The sequence below is a fragment of the Cryptotermes secundus genome, unplaced genomic scaffold (genome assembly GCF_002891405.2).
Source record: "Cryptotermes secundus unplaced genomic scaffold, Csec_1.0 scaffold16, whole genome shotgun sequence".
Taxonomy (NCBI): Eukaryota; Metazoa; Arthropoda; class Insecta; order Blattodea; family Kalotermitidae; genus Cryptotermes; species Cryptotermes secundus.
Genome location: NW_019718616.1, coordinates 1598982 through 1622664, shown reverse-complemented (window position 1 = coordinate 1622664; position 23683 = coordinate 1598982). Strand labels below are relative to the sequence as shown.

The window sequence follows — 23683 nt, the reverse complement described above, 5'->3', positions numbered from 1 at the left end:
TGAACAAGTAGTGTAACTGGTTTGTAAAGCAGGCTACGTAAATACTAAAAATTAATGTATTTTCATCGTTATCAACATCATAAACATGAACATTACTTATTAAGCTCCCAACCTCTTCTGGTGAAAAGGATTAAAACTGCTGGTTCCATCTTCTTCGGTCGTCTGATTCTTCCTTTTCTTTCCCCGGTTGTTTTACCTCAATAAAGAAGTTTTGGGGATCGATTTTTGTGCATTCTTTCCAAATACATAATATATTTTTAGACGAAAGTGTCCATTCATTTCATACAGTGACTAGTCAGAATACCAATTTTGGCGTCTAACATAATAATAATAATAATAATAAAAACCTTACATATATCTCAGAACTGCACTTTACTTGTTAATTCCTTTTTGTGGACAAAGACACCCACACTTCGGTAAATTTCCACGTTTAACGGTATTGAATCTCATGCTCTCTCTCTATGGCTATATAGCCCTTTGGACCTTGGCAGCTTTTTCAGTTTCTTAATCCTATACACAGTCGGTAGGACTCCTTGGACGGCGGATCAGCCCGTCGCAAGGCCGCTACCTACACACAGAACATAAACACAGAATAAACGCACACAGACATCCATGCCTCAAGTGGGATTCGAACCTGTAACCCCAGTGTTCGAGCGGGCGAAGACGGTTCATAACTTAGACTGCGGCCACTGTGATCGGCTTGCATCTCATACAGTCGCTTACAAATTACGTCGTGTGGTCTTCATCCTCGGAAATGTTTTCTTGCAGTGTTATGCCACTCGACACCAGATCGGAGCAGAGCATTATCTTCTGGGATGTAACGCCGTGTAGTTATGTAGAATTCTATCTACATGCCTCTGTATTCAGGGTCGAAAAGTGAGCCAAGCAGGAAACCAGCAAGAAGCAGACCGCTCTGCTTACAGAAGATGGCGGAAAGTTCCACTGAAACTGCGGCGGACTTCTGCAGCACTACACAGCATTACATCCCAGAATACAGCATTCTTCATACTTACCCCGTGAGGGGAACCTCAAGTCCAACGTACGTGCACGTGTTTGTAGAGATGTTTAAATATGACGAAGAACTTGACGTGTTTTATTTTTCACCAGTATTTGGACGGTCTTCTGGGTTATGACACCGTATAGTCTGGTAGATGGACACCAACTGTCTGGAGGTACGTACTACCTCCATTTTCAGGATTGGTCAAAATTTATCCTTAAGATAGAGGCAACAGGTTCTTCCGAAACGTTGGTAACCACCCATCAGAATACAGGTGTTATAATCGGAAGACCACAATTCACATCATCACTTCTGTGGAAACCTCAAATATCATGTAATTTTTCCAACATTTCTATGTAACTGCTATTGAAGACTTGATAATTAAATAAGACACATTTTATTTTGTGTAACTTTAACGAGTTTAGTGCATGGGAAAATTTCTGGAACGTTACTTCATACGTTTAAATAACGTTAACGAATTTAAGAGAAGAATTTGCTTGTTAGGCTTATTAATTGATAGTAAAATCATAAAGAGCGCGTTTTGAAATTCCGTTTGCGCCAAAATGTGGGTAACCTTTACATCCATGTGAAATTTAATCCAAATCCGTTCTTGGAATACGTAGTTGCATATACAGCGACAGACACGCTCCGTGTAGGATGTGACAGGCACGACCCTGACTCTGAAGGGAGCTCTGACTTTGATTTCCAGTGATTTAGCATCGTGCTTTGTCGTTGAGAATTTATATATTATGTAACAGGCGTACTTTGAATGCTATACGGTATGTTGAAAGCGAGTAGTTTCTTTTTTAATGAACGATTAATGACAAACGGAATATCAGCTGAGCATGCGTAATCCGTGTCATTTTTTCGAAATATGTAAACATCGTGTATTCACAGATTTATATTGCTGGTGACGTGCTGCATACGTAGAGGCACAGATCAAATTCAGAGTGACAGAAAGTGATACGTACATCGGAAGTAGACTATCGAGGAATGAAAATGTCGACAAAGTTGAAGTCAGCGCAACTTCATTACAGCCCTTGGTATCACAGGCGACTCTAATGCTGGGACTGGCTATGCTGAAAAGAAACTCATCGAGAACACTATCGTTGTAGTAGTCTGAATAGCGAGAGGTCAGTTTCAGAAGTTCAGAACATAAAATCATGCAATGAACAGTTTTGCGAGGTGATATTTATGGCTATTCCTCTCGCTGATAAAATCGTCTCGGCCTATCAGCCATGTTAGTCATTAAGATTCTACAATATTTGCTACCAGGGTCATTCAGACTTTTGAATCGTAGGGTAGAAAACAGAATGGAAGCCAAAAAGCTTTCGTAAGATATGAAAAAAAAAACTCCGTGGTTTTAGTCCGCAGGCGAACTATACCGACCGAGCGACCGCCGCTTGTCGGCGAAGTTAGTGCCAATTTTAGCGGATAGAGAGTCTCGTGGCCAGCGCAACGAATCCCCACGGCCGTTAATTTCGCTTTTTCCTTGCACTAGCTCCTCACGATGCTGAGTGGACGCCGTTCCAGACCCACTACTTCTCAGAAAATCTGGTAGCGCCGGGAATCGAACCCGGACCTCTGGATCTGTAGCCAGGAACTCTGACCACTAGACACAGAGGCGGTCCGTAAGATATGTCTAATGAAACTAAATAGTTTATGAATTAAATGGTGTATTTCTGTCCGGCTCGCCATTCGGTGATCGTCATCTCTTGTAAACTTCCCAGCCATACAGTCGCATGGAAGACGGCCAATTTTCAACGTTGATGATTGTCGTCATATTGGTCGTGTTTCCGAATTATTTTACTGCTGTAAACATTTCATTCATTGGTTTGTAAAATAATCATGTAAAGGGAAGATAACTATTCCCCCGACTGAACTATTTTCAATTCAGTGTTCCTAAATTATTTTCTTTAAACGTAACATTCTGTGCGTACAATAATCGTTGAAATATGCCGTTCTTCAAGCCAGTCCTACGCAGTTCATCGCTTAAAATTGATTCTGACCCTCGAGGGCTGTTTGTGTACCCGTGGTGAGCCTCATTACCTCGATGTACGTACTAACCATTCGTCCGAGTAGACCATTGAGCGAATGTAACCTCTCTATATATGCAGTTGGTGGTAAAGGTCAGAACGTGGCAAAATATGTACCTTGCCCTACCCCAGAAAGTGAATGTAAAGTATTCCACAAGGGTAGAAATATTTGAGTCATTCATAATTCATTTTTTCGTTGATATTTTATTAAATTGACATTGCATACTTTTTCTTAAGAAACTGTTTATTTTCTCAGCCATGGTATTTACAAAGATCAGTTTCATAAGCATGTGTATAAAAGAAATGTAGTGATTACGTTTATTTTATTAGTGATTACAAAGTAAAACACAAAAATTAATACCAGACAATAATTTGATGGCTAGAATGCCATGTATCCGTCTCAGAATAAGCTCTGATTATATATTTGGGCACAAGACCCTTTCTCTTTTCAGTTTCGACTGCACTTGTGGGTTTTTAAATTAGCTTACAGGGAGTTTATTTCGTGATTTTACTCTCCATATCAATGTTTGTGTAATATGAACATAGTAAATGCCATGAACATTGTAGCTATATAACACATATTGGCACCCCAGTGACACACGTGTTCAGGAACCACAACGAAGGTCACGAAATATTTATGTTACCCTGTATAGTTGCTTTAAAACTCCCACCTCGGAGGCGAGGACAAGCAGAAGAAAACCATGAGGCCATTTAACGTTAAATAAAACAATTATTCATGTGACAGAAACGTACATTCATTCACACGTCACATACACACACCGGTCGTCCTCGTCTCCTACCATGTCGATGTATTAGTGAGGATATATATCTGTACGAAAGCACTTATTTGTCACTAATTGAAAGTTCCCAGTTAGCAGAACGTGTTACAGACATCGGTATATGCTTCTGAAGAGGGAGCTGGAATGCTCTTTTTTTTTTTTATTTGGAAGGAATAAACATATTTACTCATATAGCAGCTTGCATCGCTGCAGGAAAATGCAGTTTTAATGAGCTCTCACAGTAAGTGTTGAGTCGCTCTGAATGTTCGACATATGGGTTCATTATCGTTGAAGTGTTGTACACAAACTACTTAATATCGACTACTAAAAGTTAAAAAAAAAATGGCATCAGAAACATTAATAAAGTTATGATTAGCTGCTGAACTCACAATCAAAAACAGCTTTGTGAAGGTAAGCAGTTCTTTACAATAGCTCTTCTCGACTTGAGTTCCAGTTCGTTAGCGAATAATTAAGAGGACAGTTCTGTGTTCTTCATATGGTTAGCACCGTTGAATCCTATACCAGCCTTCACCATGCCCCAATATGCCTCAACATTTGCTGTTCTGCGGCATGAATGTGTTATCCCATTTCTTATTTACAGCATGTATTCTTTAGACAGGGAAACTTTAAAATGGTTACGCTGTTCTGGAAGTTTTATTCCATTGCAATACTTGGTTCTGTCAGCCGAGATTGGTTTCTGCAAGTCAGTAGAACTTTGTCTTGTGACACATTTGTTAAGGGATGCTTGAGTCTCTCTCCTAACATGTAAGTAAAATTGTAACAGGGTTTCATCATCAACGAATTATAATACTCGTTTTGTTTCCTAGAACGTTGCTACTACTTCGTGATATTTATAGTGAAGAAATTAATATGACATGCACACAAATATTATGTTTTTGAACACTATCCGTCGCCTTGTCTTTATCTAAAAACCTTCCTGTTTAGTTTTCAAAACACAACGTTTCGGAGACTGGATTCTATCTCCGTATTCAGGTAAAACCTATTCAGTTGGGCCCAATCGATAGAGCTAGTCCCTGTCTCCTGACTATCGATTGTGCCCAACTGAGTAGGTTTTACCTGAAGACAGAGACAAGATCTAGTCTCCGAAACGTTGTGTTTTGAAATAAACAGGACGGTTTTTAAATAAAGACAGGACGATGGATAATGCCCAGAAACACAATATTTGTACTGATGTACCGTCGTCTCAAACTTTTAGATCTTAATGATATTCACAAGTGAGCGACTGTTGAAACGCGAGTAATTTATTTCATGAATCATCTCTACTGCACGAAAGGCTTCAAAATATGACCACTTTGTGGCGACCTCTTTTCTGTAAACAATGATTATTGTGGCTGTACCGATCACTGGTGGACAGTTTGAGATATACGTATCCGAATTATTGATACAGTATGTTCATTTCATGAATATAAATGGAAAGAGGTTTCGTGTGTGAGATAATGGCTGCCTCCCCTTATATATGATGCGATTAAAATTAATGTAGCATTTAGTGGAAAGTTACGTGAATTATAGGAATCGCTGTGTGGGGTGAACTGCTTGGACTCCAAACAAACACGTTCATATATATTAAACTTCTCTGTATGTATGATATCCATCTTCAACAGTGCCTTCTTTCGGGATGTGATAAAAACGATAGAAACTCTATGGTGGAACTTTCCGTGGAACTTTGGATTAATGAACAACTGGCTTAGTGTATTTTGTTGTTACCTTACACAGTTGAGGAGACAGTCATGGTCTCCGTTACACAGGGAAGCAGTGGCTGATTAAGAAATACTTTCAACATTACGCTTTTTTTCTGCAAGGCTGGGCTTTTTTAAATCATGTAAAGAAAATTCTTAATTTTGGAGTCAAGCATTGTCGTACTGTAATAGTTTAAGTTACAGCTACGACAGTAAAGTAGATGGCTACCGAATGTGGTTGGTTGACATGTTCTCAGAAGCGTCTGGCATACCCTGTGTCGTAAAGCTTGCAGAGACTGTCGGTGCGTGCGACGTTGATCCCCGGGATACTGACGCTTGCCGACATAGCGTCCTGATTGTGCTTCATAAACTTTCTCCGGCGCTGCCATACGAAGGTCCAGGCTGCAATAACTGCCAGCTGTGCCGCTAGAAATACTGTTCCGGCCACGATAATGCCCGCTACGTTGATGCAGAACGCTCCCGTCGTCGTGTCGCTGATGAAGATAGCACTGTTGTCATTTGTAGGCGTGGTCATGTTGGACTTCCTTGCTGCCGACCGATCGAAACCGAATTTGTCGGTGATGTGGATAGACTGAACGAGCAACATGTCTTCACGAACACTGGATCCTGCGCTGTTGGTACTGGTGGAGCGACGTCGTCGGCGACCGAAGGATTGTACAGACCGAAGTTCACCAGATGAGTCCTCCTGGTCGCACTGCACCGGCTCACACGTAGGCATGCAGGGTGTTACCAGGGCGCGGAATTGCACCACTTCAGATGAGGGAAACTTGAAGGCGTCGAAATGCGATAACAAAACCTGAAACGGGAATATAGAATTAGTTTCCAAGAGTGAAGTGTTGTAGTATTCAAATGTTTTGAGTGGGAAGGTTACCATAGTATCTGCTTTGCTTTATTTGACTGAACTGAAGGAAAATAAATGGAATACGGCCAGTAGAAGTGAGACACTTCCGATCATTAAAGGCTACGCTAAACTAGATCATATTGGAAACTCAGACATTAGGACACAGTTGAAAACAGCATAAAATAAAATGGATGAATACAAACAGAATTGAATAAGCAATCTAGTTTGAATGGGTGAAAAAAGAATACAGAAACATATTCTGCAATAAAAGCGAAAAGGACGGCGGGATTGAGAAGAGCTTGGAGAAGATGAAATGGGTGTGAGCAGTCTGAACATGCTTTTGCTTATACCGTGAAGTGAAGACGAAGGAAAAGTTTTTAAAAGTGAGTCGGGTCCAGCATAAATATGCTTTATGGGCAATTTTACCTACTTTTGAATTTGTAGAACGTATATTCATCTTGTTGAACCAGAACGACGATCTGACATGTCTTTGAACTCTTAATAGTCTACAATGACATGATATTGAAACCCAGTTTGAATGATATTGGCCTTTACTACAAACGCTATTAGTGGAGTATACACAAATATACACGCACCATGATCCTACGTCCCTTTACGAACAGTAGGAAATTAGGCAAAAGAAACTTATTAATACATGCAATGAATTGAAATATCAGTTATCCAGTACATTATGATTTGCGAGCGCAAATTTTTAGGTTACTCCAATTGGGAAATTTATTATATTTTATGTGCCACAAAATTATTTATTTTTCATGTTGCGATTTCTCAACATTGAAACGTGCGTTCAGTTCAACATAAGCATTTCTAGATACAGTGAGCATAGAATTGACACGTATACGGCGTAAAGGGCGTAGGGCGAGAAGCTGACGTGCAGAATTGGCGACTTATACACTTACAACTTTCTGCTTTTGATAAGACGGTGCCCCACATTTCTTATACCAACTGCCGCCGGTGCTGAACATGAATAGTACAGCGGGGGGGGTTACATTTCAAGAGGCAAGCTTTCGAGGTTATGCTAGAATTCAAGTATGGTAAATTAACATCTGCATTTGGTATTTCGACGGGCCGCAATTATGTTGGTATCCGTGGCACCGATAGTTTAAAGCGACATCGTCTTAAGTGCTCTTGTCATCGCAGTCTGAAAGCACAGACGGGGGGAATCACGAAACACGTGTTGTTTTTATATTTTGTAGAATATCAGTGATATGTCGACATTATTTATTGTCTGAGGCGTAATTTATACACGTGGTGAGTCGAGTGTCGGTTCTGCTCCCAACTTGAAGTGACTAGTTGTCATTATACTGACATTTTTGTTAGTTTTTGCTTTAATCTTAATGTTAATTATGAAACGTCGTGTGTGTCGGATATACCTTGGATACAGACAATGTCAAAAACAATACTTTTAAAATGAATCGGTGATTAACAGTAACATTCAGGGAACCTCGTAGAATTATCATTGCGTGAAATTCTGGGACTGTTTGATTTGTAGTGTATTGAAGAGACGCATCTCGCAGCCAGAATGACTTCCTGTCTTTCGCTGGCATGTTGATTAGATTCTTATGAATGCACTTAAATTTCATGTTGTGCATATTCCTTTCACTGTACGTCGGTTGTTTTGAAGGCACGATGTTAGTGCAATGCCGTATCGCTATTTTAGAAACGCGACAGTCTTCACGGATAGTTTATTTCCAGAGTACTTCATTTACTTTATTAATTATTAAAGTCCACCATGTTAAGCCTGTGATGCTGCTTCAGGTTGTACTAGCCCCACTCCATCCTGAACAACACTTCATCGGGATAGAAGCATTGATCGACGCGCTCTGCAAAAGACCATTCCTGCTTTTGAGTGAGAAGTGCAATGACGGGAAAACCACTGGGGTAATAATTTGCTCGGCTACTGTACTGCAGTAACTATGAAATAAAACATTTTTGAGTGTTCATGTGACTTGCCCGTGCCATAACTGAGGCGGTTAGTCGCCGGCTTCTGACTGCGGCGGCACGGGTTCGATCCAAGGTCAGGTCATGTGGCATTTGTGGTGGACGAAGTGGCACTGGGGAAGGTTTTCTCCAAGTACTTCGGTTCCCCTGCCAATTCTCATTCCACCCACTGCTCCACACTCATCATCTATCATCCGGGGCTGGTACGATAGGCCAAACAGTGGCCGCAATACCAGGTGGACTCAGTCTCACCCCTTGAGCAAAATTAAAATCAATAATGTTCCTGTGACTTGCCAGTTTTTGGTGACACGATTATCGTTGTAGTCGGGTTGTGCTGCTACTTGTATTCAGCGTCGCTGTCAGTAATTCGCCGCTATAAATCGTCGAATGGTTGGATGATTAGTGAGTAGCGAATTGGAAAGGATGTAAAGGAAGCTGTCGTGGCCTATTTTGAAGTACTATTTCGGAATTTGCCAGGACGAATTGAGGGAAAACGCTTCAAACCTGTCAGGATAGCTGGTCTCCCGGTCGAGATCTCCAGAATTAGAGGCAAGTGTGTTACTCACGCGACTTAACGCTTCTTGACTTGTATTCTGGTTCTTCCCAGTTCGAATCTCGGCCGGGACACTGACTGTCCTGACTCAGGTCTTCGTTATTTTCCTCGGTTGCTCCAGGCGAATGTCTTGGCCGCGACTGTTTCCTTCTCAGCCTTTTTAAATTCAGCTAACGCGAACGTACCATATCATTCGACTGTAAACAACGCCTCAGTGGGTGCAGCGTAGTTAAATAATCTACGGTCCGTCCATCCACAGTGTCTTTCTTGTTGGAGCATGGTTTCCTTTCTTTCAGTTATAGCCTACAAATGACAGTGTTCAGTTGTGTTAATTGTTTTTACTAGCGAAGGTAAATTATCTGATACGAATGACTGTTTTATTGTCATGTATTATGAGCTCAACTGTTTTAATGATCAGTATCCTGTCCTGTGTCAGGACACTCTTGTAGTGCGTACGAAGTGCACTGCTACCTGTAAGGGCATCTCCACTTGCGTTACTTCGATGATTGATTTTACCCGTTACGGACGAGTCTCAACTAATTTCTGATAGCGTCAGTTCGTTCATTCACCGTGGCTTGTAGTTAAAACCCACGAATAATATTCCTGTGAAGGCAGTGAGAAGGTTTCTGTCCGCCTCATGTGTTCTTGTTCCCGGCATTCTCTTGCAGCCTACCTGAGTCCACAGTATCATTTGCCCACTGACAATAACTGTTTTTTGTATCATTATATTAAGATTACCTAAATGATACGTATTACCTCCAGGACCCATCAGTTGTGCTTTTGTGACATTCATCTTTTTCTTGACCACTTCAAACCCACCATCTTCCAGGTTCATTAAAATGGTTAATTTCATATCAGGAGTCACTTAAGGTAGCATGTTTGTCCCTTGTTCTTGGTTGCATCGAACGTGGGGTTATCGCTGTTGCGTAACACGAGTTTTCCTATGAACTTTTTAACTATGTTATTTCCATTTGCTTGTGTGATCTCATTCAGGAAGGTGCTTATAGATCTTTTTAAATTTTAAATATTCCAGACTTATGTTTTACTATGTACGTTCTTCTTCAAACATTGCAATTGAAATACGGGGTTGTGATCATAGGTTCTGAAGTATTCCAATAAAGCGCGCAGTTTTGTTGCAGCCAACGAAATTACACTAATCTCGTATCCAACCTGATTGTGACATTCTTTCATTATTATAACCTTACAGCCTGGTGAAGGCTTATGAAATCTATGATGTCTTTACACTAATATGCGCTAATTCGACTCGACGTTTGGGCTTTCACTTAAATTTAATATCCTATTTTTATGTGCAGTGCTTTCTGCAGTATTTAATCGTAACAGCGTTGACATTTGTTCTCTCGTGTATTCTGTATGAATATTTCATTTCAAAAGAAACTTTTTCAATTCGTACGTTATGACATTAACAGAAGTATGTATTTTTAATCTCACAAAGCAGGGATGAACTCGAGAGTTTCGTTTGTAGCGAATTTCACATAAGCAGAGAAAACAATTTTCTGTGTTTCTTAGCTTCGGAAAGACTAAACCTGAAACATGAAATCGGCATTTAGACTTACTTTAAGATTTCTGTAGGATACAAATTTCAATTTGTTGCCTTACATTAACCAATTTTTGGGTCAAGATAATTCCGGTCCGCGTCAGGTTGTCTCACAGCAATGGCGGATTTGAAGCCATACATCCTTTGAAGCCGATGTGTTTGTGTGCGTGCGTACGCACACACACACATACATGGTTCATCTATTTAATGTTCTACTTCACGGGTTCTTTAGAAAATCTACAAAATCTGGCAGTGAAATTTGTTTTATATTGTGTTTCGCTCATACTCATATAACTGTTGCAAAGTGGATAGAATTTGATCATTGGTACCAAAATAAAACTGTAGGATTTGAGGTTCTTACAGCTGCGATTATGAAGAATTCTGTCTTCTGGAATATAACGCCCTGTAGTTCGTTGAAAGTCAACCGACATTTTGGAGGAACATGTCGCCTTCATCTTTAGGGTCGAAGAATAAACTAAGAAAAAAACCAGTCTGCTTACTACAAAAACACCTACGTTGGTTTCTTTCTTGGCTTAGTCTCCGATCCTGAAGATGGAGGCGACATGTTCCTCCGACACGTAGGTTGACTTTCAACTGACTACACGTCTTTATATCCCAGAAGAAGGAACTCTTAAATAATAAAACTGTTTTCCTTGTTCCTTGTGATAGGTTCATGAAGGGGAACAAGTATCTTCATGTTATCAGAGACACATAAAACGTATATAAGATAGTACCTGCGGGGTGCTTTTCCCCCATGTTGGGTATATAGAAAGCTCGTATAAAATGAAGACAGTTTGAGCCCATTTAGCGATCTTTCTTATTGAAAGTGGTTGAGGGTTCTAAAGTTAAAATAATTCATACAAGATATTGAGACTTGCTACTTCCATTTAGGTAGGGACGACGATCCCAGGTAACTCTATAGAATTGTTTTTATATGATTTAATTTTGTCTCTGTTGCAGGTGAGTGTTCATGCGTCACTTCTAGTTCTTTCCTGTTGCAGTAGCCGTTTATGCGGTAAGGTACAATGCACATGATTTCCTAATGGATTTCGTCTTTGACTATTGTGGAGCTAATTGAAAAATATGCTATAGTTATGCCCTGTTTTTTATCTAGTTTTGTTTCCTGAGTAGTTAGATGAAACGTGTAAGTAAATTGTGATATTTCTGTTTATGTAAAACACATAGTGTGATTTGTTTTTAAATTCAGAATTTACCTAGCAATGAAATAGATATGATCTCTACATTAGGTACTGGCAAATTCCTTATTCGTATTCGGGAGGTCCGGAACTCAATGTCCTCCCAGAAGCCGGCTGTCATGATCGATGGTTTCGTGTTCTTCTTGAGTTCCTTTAACTAATTAGCAGGACAATGCCTTAAATTATGTCACGGCATCCTTTCCGGTTGATGATTCGCTGATCATCCCATCATTCGACGCTGACCAATCTGAGCGGCTGGAAGTGTCATTAAAAAAATCAAGAATAAAGAATAATTGGAGAAAGAGGCCCTGACTTTCGTCTGAGCCATACCTCGAAACACTGTATATCGATTCAAATATGATGTAACTGTGAAACAGTGTGCAATTTGCTTCTTGTCTCGGTAATATTAAACGGTTTAAATCATTTACCGTACCTTGCCGGAATCTGCAGACTTGTAGATTGGTCCCATGATGAAGTGATCAGTTGGGCAGCCATCAGAATCGATAAGCACAATCTCACTGGAGTCTACTCCGTCCATAGCGACAAGTTCTCTGACGAACATATCGTATGGGCTGTTGCGATCCAGGATCTCGAACCAGAGGGTGAGAGGGTCGCCAACTTCTGCTGATGGGAGCAGTTCTCCGCCGTAACGATGCGTGATTTTCATAGCAATGTTGGGCGAATCCACTATCACTTCTTCAGACAATGCAGGACGTACGTCACCTCTCACACCAAGATCAACCTCGTTGGAGACGCTCTTGTTGGTGAGGTCATACTGACATGTGACTGCCAAACCCAAATCGGAACTCGTCACGATGGTATCATGGTGCTGGATGACAACGTCGTTCAGATATCGGCCAAGGCCCTGTTGTCTCACGTTGCACTCAACATCATCGTACGCCATCTTTAGTTCAAATTCAAGACTTCCACGAACGTCTTCCACGCAGGAATTGGGACTGCCTTTGGCGTAGATTTTGCCGTTGAACATTTTGCTGGTCTTGATACGTGCCACCATGTCACCGGATCGGCAGTCAATGCTGACATTGTAACAGGAGCTAAGCTCGTATGTCGATGCCTCGGGTACTTCCAGATATGGATCCTGTAAGGAAGAATATAAACATATTTCTTAATGTTGCTAGGCTTGTACTAGACTAGAAGAGTTGTATTCCATTCGTTTATGCTATTGCAAGATAAGGAATCTTAAGATCACTGTCGTGTAAGGAAATATGCCTACATTCAGAACGTCGAATATGGTCGAAGTATTGCCATGAAGTCTTCATGTAGAGACTTATCACCCTGACATATAACCCATTTACCTCGGGGTTGTTATGTTGACTAGTAGTACAAAGGTTGTCAGTTTTACCTGGCGGGCCATATCACCTGCTTAGGTAGGATTCATGGGCCACACGTCGTTATCAATGTAAAACTGTTAAATGTTCAATTCATGTCTCGCTTTCGTGCTTTAAATAAATCGAGGGCTGCATAATACGAAGTAAGAAAGTTTTAAACCCAGCAAAAGAAAATGTAACTCAAAAGCGTTGTTTTCCATAACGTTATTTTACGGCTGATTAATTTATATTTCTAAGCCTAAGTGCACGGAGAAAAGACATAATTCGAATATGTTTCGTTCCAGTTTTAATAGGTTGCCGCTGGGTTCCTTGGGCTAGCTATTTGCGCGCTTTTGCACTGGCAACTTTTCATTTGTGTTTTAAATGTGTCAGTTTTCAGTTTATTATAGGAGAACCATTATAAACTCAGTTTATATTGCTAATAAATTATCATGAAAAATAATCTCTTCTTTTTATTAAATGACTAATAAACGTGCAGTTTGACGCGTGAAGCTGAGGCATGAGCGTGGAATGCTTTTCAATTAGGAAGTACATAGAAGCTCCGTGGGCAGAAATGTCGATGCTGTGTAGCAGAAACTCGATGGTAAACATTTTGAATTGTAAGAAATGACAGTACTAAATGTGCGTGCCATGGATAGAACAGTTCTTTGAAACATTTAATGAGCAATTTGTCATGTGGTTGGAAACAGTATTATATTTAAGCATCCTGTTGCACTCTGTACGATATATGATATAAACTCCGTCCTAAGTGCAACAATATATTGTAGGTCTCTCGTCTTGCGGCACGCACACAGGGAGCCTACACAGAATAACACCTGTACAGTGCTGAAAACAAGAAGTAGCCGCTGCAGCACTACAAACGTGGGGCGAGTAACCCTGAGAATTTTAAATTTTAAATTTAAAATTTTGGGAAAAAAAAAATTTAAAGAATTTTTAAAATTGGAACTGAAGATTTTAAAAGTGCCAGTTCATGAAGGTCAAAATTGACGTATGTGGGTGGCAAAGATGAGGTACGAATCAGACAAATATCAGCGAAGTAGATCCTGTTAGCAGCGACGAAGGGAACAATTGGGAAGACCTGTATGTTTTTAATTTTAAACTGGGTGCAGTGTGACAGCCACGTGAGTGTATACACCTGATGATGGCCGTTTGCGGCCGAAACATGTAGTGTAGAAGAAAGCAAGACGAAAGACCTACAATATATTGTTGCACTTAGGACGGAGTTTATATCATATATGGTTGGAAACGATTTAATCATTGTCTTAACCGATTCAGAAAAGAAACGTATTGGTAATTAAAAGACTAATTGGGCCACTTAATCAGTACATTATTACTTGCAATACTAAAATAAGGATTTTTGTTTAATGTGCATGCAGAACTGTAGAACCATCAGTTCCAGCACGACCACAAGGCTCAAAGAGCAGAGCTCGTTATGTATGTGACATGCTCTGTAAACACAAAGTGAAACTTTGATGTCCGTGATAGTAGGCAGGTAACTAACCTGTATGTCAGCGAGTGTGGCGCGCGAGTGATGGCTGAGTCTGCAGACCATCTCGCCAGTGTCACCGTAGTCGTAGGAGTGACAGCGGAAGGGCGAATTGAGGCAGAGTTCGCGACATTCATCTGCAGAACCGACATCCTGGTATACCGAGTCCACAGTCTTGAGGATGCGACCACTCAGCTTCTTGAACTCACATAATTTGATGGGTTCTTCAACACAGTTGTTCTCCAGATACTCCGTATCGGGCTCTGAACGGAAAGCCCCGGAACCTGCTACTGTCAAGCGGTCCATGTCTGACAGACTGCATTCTCTCGTGGCGTTGTTGTAGTTGGCCGACCTGGCACAGGAAGAGAATATCAATTAAAAGCCTCTCTCGTGTCAGTTGTTTTTGCAATAATCCGTTAAGTTGCTAGTAATTAACGTAGGGATACGACGAAACGTTGCGATCGAGTGGCTAACTCCCCTGCTTCTTATTCCGGAGGCTCTTGGTTCGAATTTCGCCCCAAAGACTACTATCCTGACTCAGGTGTTACATGATTTTCTTCGGTGACTTCTGTCAAGTGTGGCATAGTACCTAAATATGCCACATTCTTTTTCATGTCCCTTTCAGCTCTTTATTTACTAATCATCTTGCTACTATACTCTGTGTAGCCTGAGCTATTGACATCGTAATTTAACAAATCATAAATGAGATATATAGATTTACAGATATGGCGTTCCTCAGAAGACGCTCTTACAAGCTAAACATCTGATCAGTTATGAAAGTGGGATTATTTAGAGGCCTGGTTGCTTCAAAGGTCTAGGCCTATTGGACGAGGTTAGCAAGAACTTTAAATTTATAATTATAGTAATTAGTTATTCATCTATATGCATTACCGTTAGTACAGATTCAGGTTGCGTTAAATCCGTCAGATATGACGTCAGAGACTATACTAAAATATAAATGTAGCATTTGAGGTTTTCATTGCTGTCACAATGAAGAATGCTGGTTTCTGGGTCGTAGATTTTCTTTGTTTTTATTCTACCCTGAAGATGGAGGCGATACATTCCTCCGAAACGTCGCTTTAAACTATATCTTCACGTCGCCACATCCCAGAAGACGTCATTCTTAAAATATAAATAATATCCCATATAAAAGTTGTAGGTATAATAATCTTAATTTATCTCGACGCCACGTACCCCATTGTTCATTACCGCCGTGAAACCGGAAGCTAAATTCTGGCCTGTACGTCTCCTATGCTAGATTATAATTAAACCATATTCCTCGCACCTAAATTTAGAAGTTTGCATCTATATAAATATACAGGTCTATTTAATTAAAATATAATTGGACGTGCTACCACAACCATTACTTTGTTATAGATAATCCCAGTTTCTTGAGAATTAATTAAGCAAGGGAGAGCGAACACGCCAGAATTGTTATACTGCGCTTACAGTTCCTAACTTTTTTGTTTAAATTGGAAACTACCACATTTTTCGATGACGCAACTGCAGTAATGGTATTTCTTAATACAGTATTCATTATCTGAAGAGTAAACTATTTATCGAATTGTGTAACTCTGTTGCTCCACAGAATAGCATGCTTGTACGTTCGTGCAGAATTATAAAATTGTAATATATTATATCTAATTTGTTGCACTAGGAAATTTGATTAACGAAGCCGAAATTCGCATTATGAAATGTTAATTTCCCACCCATATCTTTCCTTTTATGAACCGAATATTTATCTTGGCTGTATTTTATGTAATACTTTCGATTTATGATATTTATGAGGGAAGAGTTGTTGAGAAATCCTCATTTTGTTTTCTTAGAACGCCTGCTTTGTTTCTAATTGTTTACGAGAATACAACAATTCCTATCCTTATGTCCTAATTTATGTGACGGTGCTGCTGAGGTTATATAACGCCGACAGGGAAGGAATTTTGAATGCTGAATTTGTTCGGATGCGCATGGAAACTGCCGTGGTCATTGTACTGTTTCAGCATTTGCATTCCGAGACTAAAGAAAAACACGGGATACCTGAGTCAAAATTTCCTGTCGTGAAGCCGTGATTTCCAGAATACGAAATGGGAGTTTTAGTCTCTACGTTCTGTAAATTCTTGTCACTTCTTTCCGGAATTCAAGTAGGACGTGTTGTCTGTCTTCCGCACACAGAAGGCACGTACCGAAGTGAAATTCACACTTCAATAGACATGCATTCGTCATTTGATAAATTATGCGCTCTTGCTGGTCGGTAGAAGCGGAATAAACGCGGGCGAAAGAATTCATTCTGGTTTGCAGATTATTGAAAAAAAAAAGAGGCATACAGCGCAACGTAGCATTTTTAAAACGTTGTTTACGCGAAATGCAGAGAAGTACATTGTCGTGTTTCATATCACGTTTCTTATGAGATATTGTTTGGGGCACGGACAACAGTAGACCGCATGGAATCGCGAAACTTCTGATTTTCCACGGCTCACCAAGTGCTGACGTGCCGCAGTCACCATCTGCGATAATATTCCCACACCTGGTGATACGTTTCCGTGAGTGTCAGAGCTGTCACGTTTATAACACTGGTTCTTCCGTTTTCGTTCTATTTTCCGCCTTTGTGACCTCGCATATCTTGCCGTGTCAGATCATTGATCTGTTTTTTATCAACATGAACTTCCACAGAAAGAATTAAATGCACATTTCATATGAAGAAAGCAGGCTTCTGGGATTTGGCACCGTGTATATGTGGTGTTAACCGACGCTTTTACCGTTCTCACGGTCTTGTCGCTTGCAGATTTCTTATACTTTTCTTCTACCCTGAAGATGGAGGCGATACGTTCCTCCGAAACGTCGGTTAACACCNTGGGCAGGCAGCGATTTAATACATTATTGACAAGGAAGTGCATCCCAGCCAGATAACATTGCATCTCACATATACACATATTTCACACATACATCCAGGAGCGATATCAATGCGCGAGTACAACATTCACAGTAATTCAGTTTAATTAAAGTCCCGTTGTTCGACAGCAAAGTGGATTTTGAAGCAGATTTCTCGAAGGAAATCATGCTCTGTTCTTAACAAGAAACATTCTTGGCAGGACAGGGAAAGATGGAACAGCTAGAAACGCTTCTGGCTTGTTTTCATGAACTGCCATGTTCGAACCTCGACCGGAATATCGCCTGTTCTGATTTTTTTTTGTGTCGTTTCTCATTTCCTCCAGGCCAGTGCTGGAATAGTACCTTAAATAGCCACTCCCGCTTCCTGTTACGTCATTTCTAATTCATTATTCACTAATTGCCCGTCCATTCGATGATCTGTATTCTGAGTATAATAAATACATTTGACATGCCAATCACAGTGGCCGCACGTTCTAAGGCATGAACTGTCTTCGCTCGTTCGAACGCTAAATCGCAGGTTCGAATCCCGCTCAAGACATGAGTGTCTGTATTGTATGTGTTTTTTTCTGTGTTTGTCGTTTTATGTATGTAGGTAGAGGCCCTGCGACGGGCTGATCCCCCGTCCAGCGAGTCCTCCCGACTGTGTATAGGATGAAGAAACTGAAGAAATATCGTCCAAGGCCCAATAGAGGACTGTAGAGCAATAATAATAATAATAATAATAATAATAATGATATTGATGATGATAATAATAATATTATTATATTATTTCCTTTACCAGGAAAACTACTGCCTTGAACTTTCCATATAGGTTGGGTAATTCTGTCATACTTCGCGCTGACTGCATTAAAGACTTAGGAGTATATTTTGATTCCAAACTTTACTTTCATCAACATGTAAATTATTTATTTTTGCATGCCTTAAAATTATTAGGCTTAATTCGTACTATCACTTTCTCATTTTCCACCTTAGACAGTCTAATGACGTTATATTCTGCCCTTGTCAGATCTAAATTAGAGTACGCTTCTGTGGTTTGGAACTCTGTGACCAACACTGACTCTAATAAACTTGAGCGTATACAAAGAAAATTCGCAGCACTTTGCCACAACCGATTTTTTCATGACACGGAGTATCATTACATCAATATGCTTGATATGTTAAATCTGCGATCACTCCACACTAGGCGTCGCCACATAGACGCCTTGTTCCTAATATGTGTTTTTAAAGGTGACAAAAACTGTCCTTCGGTCCTAGAAACAGTTGGTATTCGAGCTCCCTCTCGGAACATCCGTAATTTTTCCCTGTTCTGCTGCTCCTCTAGTCACTGCCCGTCAGCCAGATGTGTCTCTGCTGCTAATTTAGTGTGTAATTCTTTAGACATTTTTAGTAATTCTAAAATAAGTTTAAAAAATCTAACTATTTAATTGTTCTTATAGTTGCATCAGATTTATTTCTCAATTAATTATCTAAACATCTCATTTCTCAGTCCTAAAATATAATTAATTTCTCTTATTATTATTCTTATATTTATTATTATTGTAATTATTATTAAAAAATGTGTCTATTTAATTTGTTCATGTTACTGTTTGCATGACACTTGTTGTCACTTCTTCATTAATATATTTACTTCTGTAGTACCTTTGACATATGTTTTACTTAGACACTGCTTGGTTTCGTCTCTAACATCTAATTATGTTCTTTCAATTGTGCATATTTGTAATTGAATTTTTGTACTATTTTCATCAGTCTCTCTGTATATTGTGTCCTCGTGCTGACTCTGTAATTGGCTACCAGCTGTTGAGTACAGCACGTAAATAAAACCAAGAATTGAATTGAATTGAATTATTATTATTATTAATAAATATGAGATACTGGATGATTTCATTAAAATGAATACGAAATCCAGCTGTTGGCTGTGGCCGCTTTTGTGAACTTCTGACGTGGTAACGGCCCTAACGCTGTTCTTCATAATATAGACCAGGTATGGCGACGGGAGTCTTGGTGCGCTCGTGAGAAATTAAAAATATTCATAATAATTCCTCAGTTGTCGGCTGATGATCGCAAATAATATGGTGATTATTTATGTAGGAACGAAATCTGCGTCCACTGTCAAAGTAATATAAATATTTAGATTAAGTCTGCGTGTTAGACTAATCGAGAGGTTCGTTGAAAATAACAGTGATATGTACAAAGAAAATTAGTTATTTCCCCCAGGTATTCTTGTGAGATAGAGTAAGAACGGGGTTTTGGAAAATTTCATGGTGTAATAACACAGCGTGCAATAAATTCGCATAACTTCATGCGGTGTCAGCAATAAATACAAGCTTCTCCTACTTGTCCGTCACCCGCGTAAGGTTAGCGACTCCTTGTATAGAATATTTGTAACAATTATTACAGTCGTTATTTATTAAAATTGAAAGTAACAGCTTACTAGCCCCTCAAATTATATATAATTCATATGTTAAGACGATGTTTATCGCTCCCTTTCAATGATGCATTTAAACGTGACCTTTATTTTTTTTTTTCGTATTACAGTGCGTGGAAGTACCGTCGGTGTGAAATGTCAGACTGCTTTCTTGTGGTGGATGTTATTCTAGTCAACATTTTACATTATATGAAGCTCGGCTGATATATTCAGATGGAGATGCTGAAAGGTAAACGGACGCCGCACACAACAATCGACGCAACGCACAACATAACACGTTCACGTAGAAATTTGCGTAACACAGCTGTGTGTAGATACATGCACACTAATTTATAGTTAGTTCAATTTTAATTAGCTTAATTTATTTTAATTTTAAACAAATCATAAAATTAATATTAAGATATTTTAAATTAATAATTACATTTGTACACAGCAAAATAACAGACAAACAGATATTAGGATTCAGTCGTAATAGTGGACAAAACTGTAATAAGTGGATGAATATACAAATTACAGACGCAGTAATTTAAGTTTGTAGAATGTATCGCCTTATGGTGGCTTCATGAAAAGCCGAAACACTTAGCGAAATTGTATTTTAACAAAAATAAACATACAGTTAACACGATAAAAGTGTGAACGAATTACGAGTATTTTGTAATTTTGTTGTGTCGACGGTAAAAACCAGTGTATATATACACACATGGACACGGTCCGTTATTTGGCGTATGTTTCTGTAAGCCATCTCAGCTCTAGAAATATGATTACCTGGGTCTTCGTTTTCTGAGAAAACGGCTGTTAAGAGTCAAATTATTCCAGGCAGTTTCAGCTGCAGTTTGGAGTATCTTCATCAGAATATTAATTTTTTTTTTCCAGATACGCATCTATAGGCCGCGTGCGTGTATAGGCCGCAGCACAATTTTCAGACAGAAATTATAGAAAAAATAATTTTCTTGGAATATTATTTCAGGAGTAGAACGCCCTGTATTACTAATTATGAATATAATTTTTTTAAAATGAAGTGTGATTTCGAATATTTCGAATATAAGCCGCACCCCAGTTTTCCTCTTGAATTTTTGGCAAAAAATGTGCGGCCTATACATACGTAAATACGGTAGTTAGAAGATTGTTGGCACTTGCAGATATGCAGTAATAACCCCACTTTGGCAATATGTCACTTTTGGCGTCTTTCCATTTGCAAATTCTGCACTTCCGTGTCGGATTCTTAGATCCGTCTACGACTGTAGAACGTTTATTTCCATTCATCCAACAGATAAAAATTTAAGGGCGAACGATTCTAATCAGAATATTTGTTCTATTAACTAAAAATATCCATGGAACAGAATGTTTAAAAGCTAATAGTCATTTAACTAGACAAGAAATGCTCTCCCTTTTGGGAACCTGGTAGTAGTGTGTGTGCAACGGTGAACTTTAAATTGTGTAAATCAGCGATAGCATTATTTGAGGAGTGTGATTAATAGAACTTATAACCGAAGTGCCAATAAATCCAATCATCCGACCTAGGACCCGTTATTTTCGTCACTTATACCCCCATACACGTGACAATATGTTCTCAGCATCCTGTTTTTAAACACCATTAATCTTTCTTTGTTCGTTTTATTATTTCTCCTTATGCGGGTAAAGGTGTAGTAGGACGTATGTATATATTGTTATTAATATTAATATATCATGGAGCACATTATTACATTATTATCTCATACTGTCACACAAAATTATGCATCGGCTACTTTTCTCCCCCACGGAGCAATTGAGCTACTGACGAATTTCTGTGACTGTGACCTTCATAACCTTCATGCATTCCAGAAGGTAATTTAGTATTGCGTCTTTATTCCACGGGGAACCTAATTTGGTACTACGTATGTCTTAATTTGTATCTGTTTATTTAGGTCTATATAAGGAATTGCACGCCGGTCACGGTAGCCGAGCGGTCTAAGGCATGTACTGCCTTCGCTCGCTCGGAAGCCGGGATCGTGGGTTCGAATCCCACTGAGGCCATGGATGTTTATGTGCGTTGTTCTGTGTTTGTGTACAGCGACGAGCTGATCACCCGCCGAAGGAGTCGTACCGTATGTCTAAGATCTAGTAAACCGAAGTGAAACGGAGAGTTTCATGGAGGTAGGTCTAGGCCCAAATGAGGGCTGTAGCACCAATAAAAAAAAAAAAAGGAATTGCACAGGTGATTCTACTAGTTTTGAATCTCGGACAAGTCCAGTGGCCTTAAAGTAGGAGGAAAAGAAGAACAAATTGTCCAACGAGCAAAATTGTTTTGAAACTGAAATGTAGGTGCTGATTCATTGCAATCAAACACGCATTAATATCTAGAAGGAAGCTGCGCTGAACTGTATACATAAAGTATACGGACTGACGTTGGAACTCTTTGTTTCCGCATTCAGGGCTCTGTAGTTTCCTCTTTTTTTTTTATCTAACCGATCGATTGTCTGATTGAACAAAAGAGAGAAGCAGCAACCTGCTAAACAGTAATGCAGGATGACCGGATCTGCGTAAATCAACAGTCATTGAACGTACTTGACCACAGTACGACCTTGTTGGGGGTTATTGAGCTGTGTTACGGTAACAAACTGTACTCACTTGCTGCTGTTTCTTTTCTTAAAGTTTAATTACCATGCTTCCGTCTAGATGTCACTGTGCGTACACATATAACCCGATTTTTTATTTAAATACACAGGATCAGTTACAAACCCCTGCTTATTACCCGCCTGTAAATAGAATGCTAATGATGCTGCGTGACATTATGATACCAAAGTGCGCTGATAGATGTCCTGAACTGAATGGCAGAAAGCATTACCCGAATTCAGTCTCCTCGTAATTTCCTCTCGAATCAGGTTTTGATTTGTTACAGTCGTTCCCACATACCTGAACTGTGCCACATTTTCGAAACATCTGTGACCTATTGTTATATCATGATACATGATTTTTCCCTGCATTCTGGCGATGAGACAGCAACATATACTTAGATTTCTCTGTGTTTACTTCTAGACCAATATTCTTACTAGCGTCAGTTAAATTTAGTGTTTTTCTCTTTATGGTATCTATGTTATCACCAAGTAGATTCACATCACCCGCACAGACCAGCAGTTGATATGTCCCACCTGGTTTTCCTGCACCTACCTACTGGCATATTCTAAAGCAAAGTAATGGCGATAAAGCATCTCCTTCTTTTAGATCATTTTGGATAGGTAAGGAGCCAAGTACCACATAGTCCGAAAAATCCTCAGTGCATTCAGAATTACTTGGTTTTTGAACTTTGTCCATCATCCGGTATTCTAAACAGTACACCATTTCGGAAACTGGATCTTTTTCCCTTTTTAGGCGAGGGAGAGATACCTACTCTACTGGGTCCCTTAGAAAGAGCTAACCTCAGTCGCTGGATTGAGGTTAGTTCTTTCTAAAAGACCCGACAGAATTTCTCCAGTTTCCGAAACTTTGTAACCTGTAGTTTTTTGAATACTGGACGATGGGCAAAGTCCGAAAACTCAGTAATTCTGTGTGTTATATACCATCGCCAGCACCCTTTCGGATCTAGTTATCTATTCATGTTCTTTGCTCGGACTAAAAGCTATCTAGCAGTTTTGTTTTCTTTAAGGAATGCATCCTGTATACATGTGAGTTTTCGTTTTACCTGTCAAACACAATAAAACAATTTGTTTAAAACTCACACACACACACATACACACATATCATCATCATCATCATCATCATCATCATCAGTAATCTGTCAAGACGACAGGTCCACAGTCTCTTCCAAAACAATTCCTCCACTTAATGCGATCTAGAGCTTTCTCCTTCAAATGACAGTATCCTCTTCTGTCCCCAAGGTCATCCAGCATCTTCTTACGTCTTCTTCCTCGTCTTCTTGTCACTTCT

At 39.6% G+C, this 23683-nt stretch overlaps 2 protein-coding genes across 2 annotated transcripts in view; one reads left to right on the top strand and one right to left on the bottom strand.

The window, feature by feature from the left end:
- The window catches only part of LOC111861385 (autophagy-related protein 16-1), a 616691-nt gene that overhangs the window by 79316 nt on the left and 513692 nt on the right, over window positions 1–23683 (top strand). The gene's annotated exons all lie outside the window — the stretch shown is intronic.
- LOC117282085 overlaps window positions 4974–23683 on the bottom strand; it is a 144408-nt gene continuing 125698 nt past the window's right edge. Inside the window, exons 4-6 of the mRNA XM_033750358.1 lie at window positions 14485–14821; window positions 12068–12733; window positions 4974–6326 (exon numbers count right to left, since the gene is read on the bottom strand). Coding sequence (XP_033606249.1) covers window positions 5763–6326; window positions 12068–12733; window positions 14485–14821 — 1567 coding nt within the window. The 3' untranslated portion in view covers window positions 4974–5762. The remainder of the gene's footprint in view (window positions 6327–12067; window positions 12734–14484; window positions 14822–23683) is intronic.